The sequence below is a fragment of the Pseudoliparis swirei genome, chromosome 18, assembly GCF_029220125.1.
Source record: "Pseudoliparis swirei isolate HS2019 ecotype Mariana Trench chromosome 18, NWPU_hadal_v1, whole genome shotgun sequence".
Classification (NCBI taxonomy): Eukaryota; Metazoa; Chordata; class Actinopteri; order Perciformes; family Liparidae; genus Pseudoliparis; species Pseudoliparis swirei.
This window is the reverse complement of record NC_079405.1, coordinates 3,653,411-3,666,208: the sequence shown is the minus strand read 5'-3', so window position 1 is coordinate 3,666,208 and position 12,798 is coordinate 3,653,411. Positions and strand designations below refer to the sequence as shown.

Genomic DNA, 12,798 nt, shown 5'->3' with positions numbered 1-12,798 from the left:
CTTGTAATGACGCCACTGAATATTTTAAAGTATAACAAATTCTTTATTTTTGCGCTTTAGATTTTTTAACCATTTCCGGTTTATTCGGTCGAGCTGGATTGTTTGATTGACAGGATGATGGACCTCTCCCTGTAGCCGCTATCCACTGACGCCCCGCCCACTCCACTCTGATTGGTCGGAGCCGGTATCGAGCGGATTGGTGGGGGACAAAAACTTAATTTATTTTTGATGGCGAGTCAGATGACATCATAGGATCCAGAGGAGGAAACGTACCGTCGGTCACGTGGTTTATGACTAATACCCTCTTTTAAATGAGGAATGTTCTCGTCTATCTCGGAAAAGTACAGCTTTTGGGGAGATAAATAAGAGTTTTACGAAGTACTGATAACCGCCGGATTACAAAATACATTCATTACTAGTAGGCTACTAGTAAAAGTTTACTTGTTCTGATCTACATTCTGATACTTTATTATTATATTCCGCTATAATTCAGTGGGAAATATTGTAATTTTGACAGTTTTGGTTTCACCTTTAGCTACCTAAAGGTGAAAGGTGGTCATTTATATGTTTTATGATCTTATATAACGTGATACATTGTTATAGATCTAACTTCCCAACAATGGTACAATTCCCCTATTAATAAATATAAAACAGGATTGTGTGCTTTGTGTTGGAGATATTCATCTTGGGGAAGCATTCAGTTAATTTACTCACTTACGACTTTATAAAATACGACACAAGTATAAATCCTGCGTTCAAAATGTAAAAGTACACAAAGTACCCACATAATGCAGAGGCCAGTGTGTACGAGTATGTATTTATACCATTACTGTTGATTATTATGTCATCAGTTGTTTGTGAATGGGTGCTCATTGTACATACTTCATAGTTTAATCTGTAACACCGGGCTATATTTTATACTTCACATGTTTTGTGTAAAATCCTAATTTGAAAAGTAAAAAGTAAATTTAGCTTGTGCATGAAAAAAAGTGCAATTGTAGTCTTTGTTTTGTATAAAGTACAAAACAACTAAATCCTCGTGTACCGCAAGATTCATAGTAAAAAGTCCTGAGACTTGTCTTAACTCTAAATATGAAATATTTAAAAAAGTTCATCATCATTGTATTTTGTCGTCTCAGAAACCACACCGATATTTACAAATCAAAATGTTTTAATACGTATAAAAACAACAAGAAAGACAACACACACACTCATACACACACACACTCGTACACACACACACACACACACTATCAAGCAGCCGAGGGCGTTCTATACATGATGAATCCTGCAGAAAAAAGAGGACGTGTGATTTCTCGTGTGGGCTTTAAACGCCTCACGATCTCTTTATTTGTGGGCGGAGGAAGTCTTCTGGGTGGAGGAGGTCTTCTGGGTGGAGGAGGTCTTCTGGGAGGAGGAGGTCTTCTGGGAGGAGGAGGTCTTCTGGGTGGAGGAGGTCTTCTGGGTGGAGGAGGTCTTCTGGGTGGAGGAGGTCTTCTGGGTGGAGGAAGTCTTCTGGGTGGAGGAGGTCTTCTGGGTGGAGGAGGTCTTCTGGGAGGAGGAGGTTCTCTTTTAGGAGGTCTCCGGCAGTCCGTTCTCTGAGCCTCGGCTCGGTCCTCGGCCCGGTCCGCGGCTCCTTCAGGCGCCGGCGGCGCTCAGTCCATCCCCCCGAGGTCGTGCTGCTTGTAAGACTGCGACACCAGACTTCCTGCAGAGGAACACCACACACACACACACACACACACACACACACACACACACACACACACCTTTAAATAACGGAGGAACGTCATACTCACCACTTCAAACAAACATGTTCCGTCTTTAGCGTCGATGACGTTTTCACTCATTAAGACTCATCATTCATAAAACTCGACATTTTCTGCGAATGTTTCAAGCTGCCGAAGAGGCTTTTAATGTGAAAGGGTCGCTGAAACAGGAAGTGTTCTCTGAAACAGTTGGCTTTCATTGAAAAAAGTTAAGAGAAGAGAAAGTGTTGAATAGTTTGGGGTGGTGGTGGGGATTTTAGGAGATTATATTTAAAAGGAATAGTTCGATATCCGTCACGTGAGAGCTGGAGGCGGGGCTTAGTTAGCCTAGCTTAGCATATACGCTGGAAACAGCTAGTCACCTGTCCACCTGCAGGCGTCTGTAAATCTCACTAAACAACGCATTGCATCTTTTTGTTTGTTTACATTAATGACAAACAAACAGCCACGTGCAGCTTCCTCAAGCCGTGTTGCCATAGTAACTGGTGCTCACTGATTGTATTTGTTGACCCTGAAGTCATAAAAGCCCCAATAAAGAGTTGGCATTTTTTCAACTTTTTTGAAGCTTTTAAATATATATTTTTTTCAAACGGATGCTGACAAGACTGAATATTTTAATGATCATAAAAATCTATCATTGTTCCTTCTTGACGTCTGCACTGTTCAGAGCTACCGGGCGACATCATGATGGATGAAGATCACAGGAGGATGAGTTCAGACATCAATATTACAGAAGCATCGCTCCCTGACACAGAGAAGACCCGAGCAGCGCCACACACACACACACGTCACATGACAAGCCCAGGCGCAGGAGGGTCAAAGGCCAAGCAGGAAGTAGATGTAGACTAGCCAACTAGCCCGCGGGGGGGGGGGGGGAACAAGCCGCAGCGTCCCGCCCTCAGCTACGGCTCCACCCATCTGACGACTACAGGCCGACTGGGAGCGAGGCAGAGGTCAGCAGAGGTCAGCGGAGGTTATGCAGTCTTAAAGCCACAGTCTGGGGGGATGAAGCGTCACCAGATCACGTGGAGACGTTCGAGTAGACGCGTCCTGCGTGTCTGACGGAGGTCCTCCACACCGACGATGTAGTCAAAAATCTGAACTCTACTTTTCCGAGAAAGACGAGAACATTCCTCAGCGACTTCCCGACGATAGCACGATCCCCTTTAGAATCAACGACGCGTTCTCACGAGGAATCGAGAGCGCCGCCCACGCGACACTGTGGACGACGTAACATGTATCACGCAGATCGTAAGATGGAGAATAAATGTGTTTAATAATAACAACCCTCTCCACTATGAGACCATGACATCTCACACATATCAGGCCATAAGTATCTTGTAATGTTTAATGTTTTGGGGGCCCGATCACCATATGGAGCACAAAACAGTAAAAACTCATCGTCCGAATGAATAACAGGACAATATGTCATTTGATGGTGTTCCTGCCTCCAGACTGTGGCTTTACATCATGCGGGGGGTGAGGCGGGGGGGGAGGCGGGTGAGGCGGGGCGGGGGGGTGGAAGCAGTACAGGGAGACAGGCCGCTGGCGAGGCGTCAGTCAGACTGAGCAGAGCTCCCAGACCGAGCAGCAGGGCCAGTGGCGTGCTTACCTGTGGCCAGGCCCCCCTCTGCCCTGCCCTTCATCCCTCCTCCTCCTCCGCCTACTCCTCCTCCTCCTCCTGGGCCAGAGCCGCCCTGCGCCTCCACGGGGAAGGAGGGCCGTTCGCCCCTGTAGGGCTTGGGCCTGAAGGGGAAGTCTTTGTCTTTACCTTTGGAGCCTTTGGGCCGGCCGGCGGTCTTCTTCTTGGACTTGCCGTCGCCCTTCACGCCCAGCAGGGGGTGCACCTCTGAGAGAGAGAGAGAGAGAGAGAGAGAGAGTGATAGAGAGAGTGAGAGTGAGAGAGTGAGTGAGAGAGAGAGTGAGAGTGAGAGAGAGAGTGAGAGAGAGAGTGAGAGAGAGAGAGAGAGAGTGAGAGTGAGAGAGAGAGAGAGCAGTACAGACCATCACATTAGGATTCGCTCCAGCACGTTGGCTAAATTCTGCACTCACATTGTAAATTCATCATAATGCACATTTACACCATCGGCAACACAGAACTTTCACATTTTATTTTGCTAATCTAAGTGAGAGCCGCCGCTCGAAGAGACGATCTGTTTCTACATCGAACGTTTGGGGACAATTCTGTGAATGGATGAATATTGGACCGGTGGAAAGACAAACTACGCAGGTGCTCTGGAGTTTGGTAAACGAGAGAAACTTGAAACTTGAAGGTGGTCAGTTGAATATTTCTATATTCTATTTATATTATACGGAATAAAATGTGTCAGAATCTTGACTTTGTTAGTTTGTCTGATGAATAAACAAAAGAGAACTAACTGAGTGTGTGGAACGAGTTGCAGTCGACATCTGCCGACTAAAACTTCAAGAAGGGGGCGTGGCCTGTTATCCCCCAAACCTAAGTTACACGAGTTCAGCACATTTTGTTCTGCAATAATCCAAATGGGCTTTTTGTCCGCGACACCCAGAGCGACTCTGACCACCGGAGCGGGCCGACGTAGATCGGCCCTCGCGGCATCTCACTGCGTCTCTCGGGGGTCTTTAGTGTCGCCGACTCACCGTCACTGGGCACCCCCTGCAGCTCGATGGTGGTCGTGCGGGCCTTCTTCTTGGTCGAGCCTCCTTCGGACGAAGGCTGCCGCTGCTTCTTGTCGCCCGCGGCCAGCGCCGCCTCCTCCGGGGCGGCGGTCTGGACCGAGGCGTCCGGCGGGGGGCCGAAGGGGTTTTCCTCCGGATCCTCCACCTCGGGGGCGATGGGCAGGTACAGCAGAGCCTTGTAGTCCTCCAGCTCCTCATCGCTACGGGGCCACAAACACAGACCGTAGTGGACCACCGGACCACAACCCACCCGGGCCGAAGGGCTTCGAGGAGTCGCGGTGGATCGATCGATATTCACCTGCTGCAGAAGGCGACGATGGGGTCGACGGTGGTGACGTCCACCTCCTCGTCCTCCGCAGCGTCTGCGCCTGCAACGCGAGCACAGGTGGACGTCTGAGAGCGACCGCGGAACCAGTACGACCAGAACAGCTGGCGGGAGACCAGTGATCAATGCAGATGTGTGAGGGACCGCTTTCAGGAAGAACTAAAATGGACTTCACGGTTTGGGATGAACAGGCAATCCACAAGTTGACTTAACGTTCCACGCTCTGAGTCACTCTTCACATTCCTCTGTGCGTTGCATTGTGGGACATCAACGGCACTAATCCAATACATTCAACCTGCTTACTGACGTTTGACTTTTATATTTATTTAGTCCGCTTCATGCTCACCAGCCAGCATCTCGATGTATAAACAATAACTTATGAATCGGGACACGTGACGTATTTAAGTGTCGACTCTTCTTTGCTTGAAGTATTTAGATTCCTTGTCTTGTGTCCGATAATAATCGCCTGCTGCGTGTGTCACGGCCTACCCGTCTGCTCGGGTTCACTCTTGTCTTCGTCCTCGATGTCGAACTCGGACTCTCGCTCCTCGTACTCCACGTTCTCGTCCAGCTCTTTGAAGTCGGGAGCGAAGGCGCTCCAGTTTTCCTAAAGACAAACCGATCAGTCGTCACGCGTGTTTTACGTCGTATATTCTGAGCGCCTTCCGTCTGTTCACGGATGAACATCCGGCCCTCATCGTCACCGTCTACACACCACTTGGTTCTGAGCCCAGATGGACACCACTCCACTGGAGATGGAGGCGATAATCGGACGGACGGGATGCCACTGGAGAGGTCAAAGGTGAGATGGGCGAGTCAACAACACGGCAACAAACACCTCGTTGTTTCAATCTCTGTGTTCTAAAATATGTTAACATCCTCACGGCGACATCCAGCAGCAGCTCTCCTCGGGTCCCGTGGAGGATCTTCACCAGGTTGCCGATGCTCTTCTCCCAGATGTAGAGCGCGTGCTGCCGGGCTGAGCCGGCCACGATGTACTCGCCATCGCCGGAGAAACAGCAGCGCTTCCACGGAGTCCTGAGCGCGGGAAACACCGGCGGAGGACACGAAGAGGCAGAGACCAGAGAGAGAGGAGGCGACGCGAGAGAGAGAGGACGGGTTTTAGACTAGCGGTAATGCAAGAGGGCGAACTCGAGGCCTCACCTCCCCCCACCCCACATATGTCAACGTACCGGTTCACCAGGTCCTGTAGTTTCTGCATAGGCTCCGGCTCACCGTCCCGGCCACAGGTCATGATCTCCCGGCCGTCGTACACCCGGATGATCCGGTCTGCTGTGTTTATGAGGAAGCAACTGGGCAGAAAACAGGACAGTCGGCCACAGGAGTGAGCACCAGGTGAGCTCCGCTGCCCCCTGCTGGACGCTTTAAGGTGACTTCTGTCTTCTTTGGATCATGTGTACAAAGTGTAAAGTGAATCTGATGTTCAGTCCACACGGAAATAAATCGATTGAGTCACAAAGAGAACTGCAGATGGCGAAGAGCCGTCTCCTGATAATCTCACGAGGACGCGCCAAGCGATCGAGCCGCTAGCGAAGGCTCAGAGCGCCCCCTGCTGGACAACAAGGCCCACTGCCGCGTGCGGCGCTTATCGACGGGACATTTTGAATGTCAAATTTAAAGAAACCCTCGAGAGCCCGATGGTGTACGTGTCGTGTGCTCCAGATGTTCATCCATACAGGTCCAGAGACCCGAAGGACTCCCCGGCGCCTCTCACCTGCCCTTGCGTGCAAATTCAATAGATTTGATGGCCGTGGTGTTGCTGGTGCCAGTTGTCACTCTGAAGGAAGCCACCAGCTCCTGAGTGTTCGTGTTCAACACCAGAATCTACAAACAACCGAGAGAGAGAGAGAGAGAGAGAGAGAGAGACGGTGGTGAAGGAAGACAGCAGAATACTGGACGTCCCAGTTTAGACTGTAAAATGTGGAGCGGAGAGAAAATCCTAAATGTTTTGATATTCTTTAAACTGATATTTCATCTGCTCGGCCATATAATAGTGCAGGTGTAAATTGTGTGGAGGTTTCTTCTCTGCATTGATATCTCCTCGTGTCGGTTTATCACTGGACATTTTCTCGATGTACAACCTAAACTTCCCCTTCTATAAAATGCAGATGCACCCGTGCCGTCCTGAAACACAGTGACTGGAAGGTGCGCCTGTGAACGAAGCGTCAGCTGACCTTTCCTTTGGCGTTGCCCGTGTAGATGAACTCCCCCCGCCTGTCAAAGGCCGCCACCACGTTCAGGTCGGAGTCGTCGTCGACGGGCAGCACGACGTGTTTGGAGTCCGACAGCGTGAGCAGGACCGGGGCCGACTTCATGGGACACACCAGCACCTTGTCCCTGAAGCACAGACATCGGGTGTCGTCCGTGTGTTTTAACTCACGGCCGATCGACAGGGCGGTTAACCGTCCGGCGCTCGCTCACATGTCTCTCGGGTGGCACTGCAGTTTGAGGATCGGTGACGGGAAGCGGAACCTCTGGTCGCAGTCGCCCGTCAGGACGTCCCACTGAGAGACAATGTTGTCTGTGGAGGCGCTCACCAGCTTGTGACCGTCACGACTCCAACTGCACGCACACACACACACACACACACACACACACACACACACACACACACACAAAACCTCAATTTCTCCAGTTTTTATTGAAATGATCAGTTTAATTTCCCAATGTACTCTGATATTAAAGGATACAACAAATAAGTTGTGTTGCACTTTTACTTGTTCCCTGAAAAAAGCCTTTTTGTATAACTATGAAATGTACATTATTTTCCAGTTTTTGGTAACCTAAACTTTTATGTTTAACCTCTGGCAGTTTGCCGCTGACCTTTGTACCACTTCAGGTTATTCACTTGAACTGCTTACATTTCAATACAAACTGGAAAGATGGGGGTGTTCTAAAACTTTTGACCGGTAGTGTATATCTCTCTCTCTATATATATATATATTCATCAAGAGTGTTCAAATGTATTGGGGCTTGCCGTGTGCACGCAGTTGGTGGACGTGTATCTCCGTGTGTGCCTCACCATAGAGAGCAGACCGGGTGGATGTGGGCGCTGATGATTTTGGCGATGCCCCGCGTGAGGAAGTCCCAGATGACGATGCGTCCGTCGTTGCAGCCCACGGCCAGCAGGGTGCCCCAGCGGTTGAAGGTGCAGGTGAGGGCCATACTGATACAGTCCAGAGTGCCATCTGCCTCCTAGAAAACATACACAACAAACCAAAAATAAGCAGCCAGAGAGTTTTCATCAGTCCTGGAGCTTTAACGTTTCCTCAATCAAAAGATGAAACGTCTGGGGTATTAAAGGATGAAGACGAAGACGAAGAGCTGGTGACTTGCCTCTGGGTAGTTCTGCCCGAACGATTCTACGAGAGAAATATCAAAACACAGAGTGATGAGAAACTTTTAACGAGACAAAGCAGCATTCATGCAGGATGTACTTCGGTGCCAGTGGTGCAGATGTTCTGTGTGGTGCAGCACATGGGATAGCAGTAGAGTCAAGGATGTATGTGTTCTTACAGAGATAACTTCTACTAATCTGAGATTAAAGTAGATTATTAATGTCAAACACATGAAGAAATAAGCTTGAGTATGTCCGACATTTCAACTACAAACTTTAAACAATTAATTTGAATATTCACCAGAAAGAAGCAGGAAATTATCCATGAGTAAAGTGAGAGAAATCCCGATGTTTAATCCAAAATCTGAGCCAGTAATTCATAAGAAAGAACTGTGTGGACATTTACAAGAACAACAATTACTCATTTTTACATTAAATAGTTCACCAACAAATAGGGCGAAGCAGCAAATTTACTTGAAATGTGTGAGACGAAATTTCTTCTCCGTCAAACTTTAACCAGATAAATTCAGTTGTTTTTTTAAAAGACTGAAGATGCCCTGAGATGTTCAGGTAAATGAGAAAACTATTTCTCTATTCTTTCAATGTTTAAAGATGAAAGACGGGTTCCAGACATTGACCTAACAGTCTTAGTGTCTTAACCATTTATCTATGTAGGTATATTTAGCTCAAAATCAAAACAAGACTAGTTTAAAAACTACGCAGACTGTTTAAAGTCTTATCTAACATAATACTATATTTCTGACTCAGATATAAGATTAACCTCACTGCTTTTCCTCCATCCAGATCAATACAAACCAGCTGTAGATAAAAACAAAACATTTTAGACATATCAGACCTGGACCAGATTAGCACAGAAGAATGTTTAAAAAACAAATATTAGGCGTTTGCCTCTTTTTAAACTTCATTATCTTCATGTGAACAGAACACTTTCCATTTGAATGTTATTAATTTAGCCTTTTTCTTTCATCCTTATTCTCCTGAATATAAACAGTGGCTCGCTGTCATGAGGACCAGCTGCAGGTGTTCATCAACAGGTGCAATGGATAATAATAAACATGATGAATATAAGAAGAAGAAGACAAAGAAGAAGGGAGGAAACATCTTGTACTTTCCGAGTTAACATTTAAATGAAATAACAATGAGACCATGTCAGGAAGCTAACATTAGCCGAGCAGCTACGGCTGCTTCCCTTGTTTTAACCTACGTTTTAAGTTGAATACACTCAATAGATACAGTAAAAAACTAATATAACTATAAATTCAAAACTAGAAGAGTGTATCTACAAACAAATGTTTATTTTATTGTATTTGACTCGTTTTGGTTGATGGTAACGAGCTAAGCTAACGTCCAATGCTAACCACAACAAGCACACAACGTTATCTTTGAGATAAATGTATTACTATATATCTCTTTATTTATTTATAGTCTGGTTCATTGAAAAAAAAGACATTTAAATAATAATTACCGAGCAGCTCTATGTTCATTGTCGGACGACCGAAGCCTCGTATTTACTTTCTGCTGCGCGGAGCGGAGAGACTGGCGCCCAGCCTCCAGTGAGGACCCAAACAAGGCGTCGTCCGATGTGCCTGAACAAAAATATAAACCGATATTATTCTGTTGGAAACCAACGTTCAGATATAATGATAGAAAGTATGGAGGACTCAAAATGACTTAAGTATAAATAAATAAATAAATGAATGCATGAATAAATATAGGAATAAATAAATAAATGCTTAAATAAATGTATAAATAAATAAATAAATGCTTAAATAAATGTATAAATAAATATAGGAATTAATAAATATAAGTTATAAATCAACAGGACATCATTAAATAAATATATCTCTACATTTCTGTATTTCTTCATTTATTTATTTATCTATTTACGTGTCCACACGTATTTCTTCATTTATTTATGTGACATTTACGTGTCCGTATATTCAAATGAGCTGGGGCGGTCCGAACCTCTGTCTGAAGCATGATTGGTCACAGGAGTGTGATGCACCTGGTGTGTTGTGCTCTACTACTTCTGCCTGGCACATGAAGCTGAAGTTGGCTCGCTCAGCTAACCGTTAGCAGAAGTTAGCCTAGACAGCTTTTTGACTTCAGCCCTTTATCAATTCCAAGAACACTGAGTACAGACTCGTGTTTTCTTGGAGTCTGGTCTTGTGAGTCTGGTCTTGGGAGTCCGGACTCTCGAGGACGCAGGACGGTCTTTCTGGTCTTGTGACGTCACCACATCAACTGTTCTTGCTCATGAATTTACTCCAATTATTCACTGTAAAATACTTTACAGTGGAGTAGAATGTGTTGCGGTGTCCACTGTTGTTTGGCGTAGGCTACGAATAAACGGTAATAACTATACAACGTCTCGTAGCTTTCCTGACCCAGGGTCGCTACAATATGAAGTTATGAATCTTAACCCTCAGTCAAATTGACGTAACGTTATCTTTTAATAAATAATAAACTCTTTGTGCTCTTTAGATCCTCCAAAACCTAATTATATCTCATGTTTAGCCGCTACGGAGACGTCAGAGCCAGCGGAGCATTTCAAAAAGTCCTGCCGAGATCAGGCTTCTCTCGGCGGCCACACAGCGCGCTGACCGCCCGGCGCCCGGAGCTCAGAGGTCCCGCGAGCAGGACCTCAAATCTCCGTCGCATATCCTTATTAGGCTGAATCTCGATAACCCGACCACATATTTGATGCTTAAACTACTAACTTCTCGGCTGAAAACATCCTTAAATTACATTCCGTGACTCAATAACAGTAGTATTTAGAATGTACAGACAAGAATGCATAATAAACACTTCGTCTACAGGGATCGATTGCTTCTGTCTTACTCTCCGACTTGACCAATCCTGTTCAACAATGAGGTTCGGACCGCCCAGCTCATTTGAATATACGGACACGTAAATGTCACACATAAATAAATGAAGAAATACGTGTGGACACATAAATAGAGATATAAATAAATGAAGAAATACAGAAATGTAGAAATACATTTATTTAATGATGTCCTGTTGAGTTATAACTTATATTTATTAATTTCTGTATTTATTTCTGTATTTATACATTTATTCTTGTATTTATTTATTTATTTATACATTTATTTAAGCATTTATTTATTTATTGCTGTATTTATTTATTTATTTATACATTTATTTAAGTATTTATTTATTCTTGTATTTATTCATGCATTCATTTATTTATACTTAAGTCATTTTAAGTCCTCCATAAGAAAGTACATGTTCTTAAGTATTGTAATTTACTACTTTTTAGATACTTGTCATTTTTTATTATGCTAGTTTAAACTTTTACTCGACTACATCTGACGTAATATAATCAACGAATAAATTAGTTATGTTCCATCTAGATTACAATTTATTGTATCTGTCTTTAATTTAGTACAAACACATTGATTATTTATTTTTATTATTATTAATTTGTTTTAATTGCTTATTCTTTATACTGTTCCTCTAAAAAAAACTGATGTATTTTACTTAAATGTTGATGCTAATATAGTGTTTTAATAAGATAAGAGGTATTTTTACACTGTGGCTTCCACCATGGTCTATTTTAATTGAGATGTAATACTCTTTTTTCTCCATTAAGTTTATATTATTAGCAGTAGTATTGCTGTTATAGTCCTTGTTGTATTCAACGGACAACAGACAGAAGGTGGTAAGGACGGAAATCTGAACAGTTAAATAAATGTAGTGCACTAAAAAGTATATTTACCTCTGAATTGTAAGGTAGAAGAAGTATAAAGTAACAAACAATGGAAACATTAAAATAAAGGTGACGTACCTCACACGTGTACTTCAGTACAGTACTTTGAGGAACTGCTCTGTTACTTTCCAGCAGTGGTGGAATAAATAGGGGCCAACAGCAGACACACGTGATGACGTAATATTTACTGTCTGGTTTAAAACAGTTGAATCTGGCCATGTTGATTGTGAGGTTCAAGTGCCATGGTATATTTCTATTTTATTGTAATCTATTCTTGGTGAAGGGAATTTGCTGCAACATCACCCGTGTCTAGTTACACTATCTTTAAATGTATGATCATGGTTTATATGTGACTCTATACAGGCCTGCATGGAAATCCATACGTGCATTTGTGTGCGTGTGTGTGTGTGCGTGTCTGTGTGTGTGCGTGTGTGTGTGTGTGTGTGTGTGTGTGTGTGTGTGTGTGTGTGTGTGTGTGTGTGTGTGTGTGTGTGTGTGTGTGTGTGTGTGCGTGTGTGCAGCACATGCTAGTTTACATGTGAGTCTCTTTTTCCATCTACATAAAAAACAATCGGTTGTCGCCCCAGGATCTGGATCAGGTGCTGGATCCGGATCTGGATCAATAGCTGGATGCGGAGCTGGATCCGGTGCAGGACCCGGAGCTGTATCCGGAGCTAGATCCGGAGCTGGATCAGGAATTGGAGCTGTATGAACTGCACACATGCGACTTCCGGTTTTCACAATAAAAGCCCCAAACTAATTCGCTTGAGGTTAAGAAAACCTACACAGTGTCATCTTCTACTGTGGAGTCGATCAGCAGCGAGTTAAGAGATGACTAATATAAATACATATGTTTACTTATTTATTGGTTAGAAAGCAGACTTAACTAAACCAAATACTTCCCTTTAGTCCTCCTTCAGGGATATTACAGAGGAAA

At 44.6% G+C, this 12,798-nt stretch overlaps 1 protein-coding gene across 7 annotated transcripts; it reads right to left on the bottom strand.

Annotated features, from left to right (window-relative positions):
* Nucleotides 1-1,153: 1,153 nt before the first annotated feature.
* On the bottom strand, nt 1,154-12,109 carry rbbp5 (retinoblastoma binding protein 5). 7 transcript variants are annotated; one of them, XM_056437953.1, is made up of 16 exons: nt 11,940-12,109; nt 9,597-9,717; nt 8,875-8,929; nt 8,412-8,500; nt 8,110-8,135; nt 7,796-7,968; nt 7,195-7,335; nt 6,948-7,110; nt 6,488-6,597; nt 5,946-6,065; nt 5,637-5,790; nt 5,468-5,539; nt 5,242-5,359; nt 4,726-4,795; nt 4,389-4,627; nt 3,311-3,618 (listed from the first exon to the last, which is right to left on the bottom strand). In XM_056437953.1, exons 4-16 carry the CDS (start codon nt 8,434-8,436, stop codon nt 3,326-3,328), a joined length of 1,704 nt encoding a protein of 567 aa, XP_056293928.1. In that variant the 5' UTR covers nt 8,437-8,500; nt 8,875-8,929; nt 9,597-9,717; nt 11,940-12,109; the 3' UTR covers nt 3,311-3,325. The 7 variants fall into 7 exon arrangements, with proteins under 7 accessions (XP_056293933.1, XP_056293928.1, XP_056293930.1 ...); XM_056437955.1 differs by having other exon boundaries at nt 8,892-8,929; XM_056437954.1 differs by having other exon boundaries at nt 8,897-8,929.
* Nucleotides 12,110-12,798: the final 689 nt, after the last annotated feature.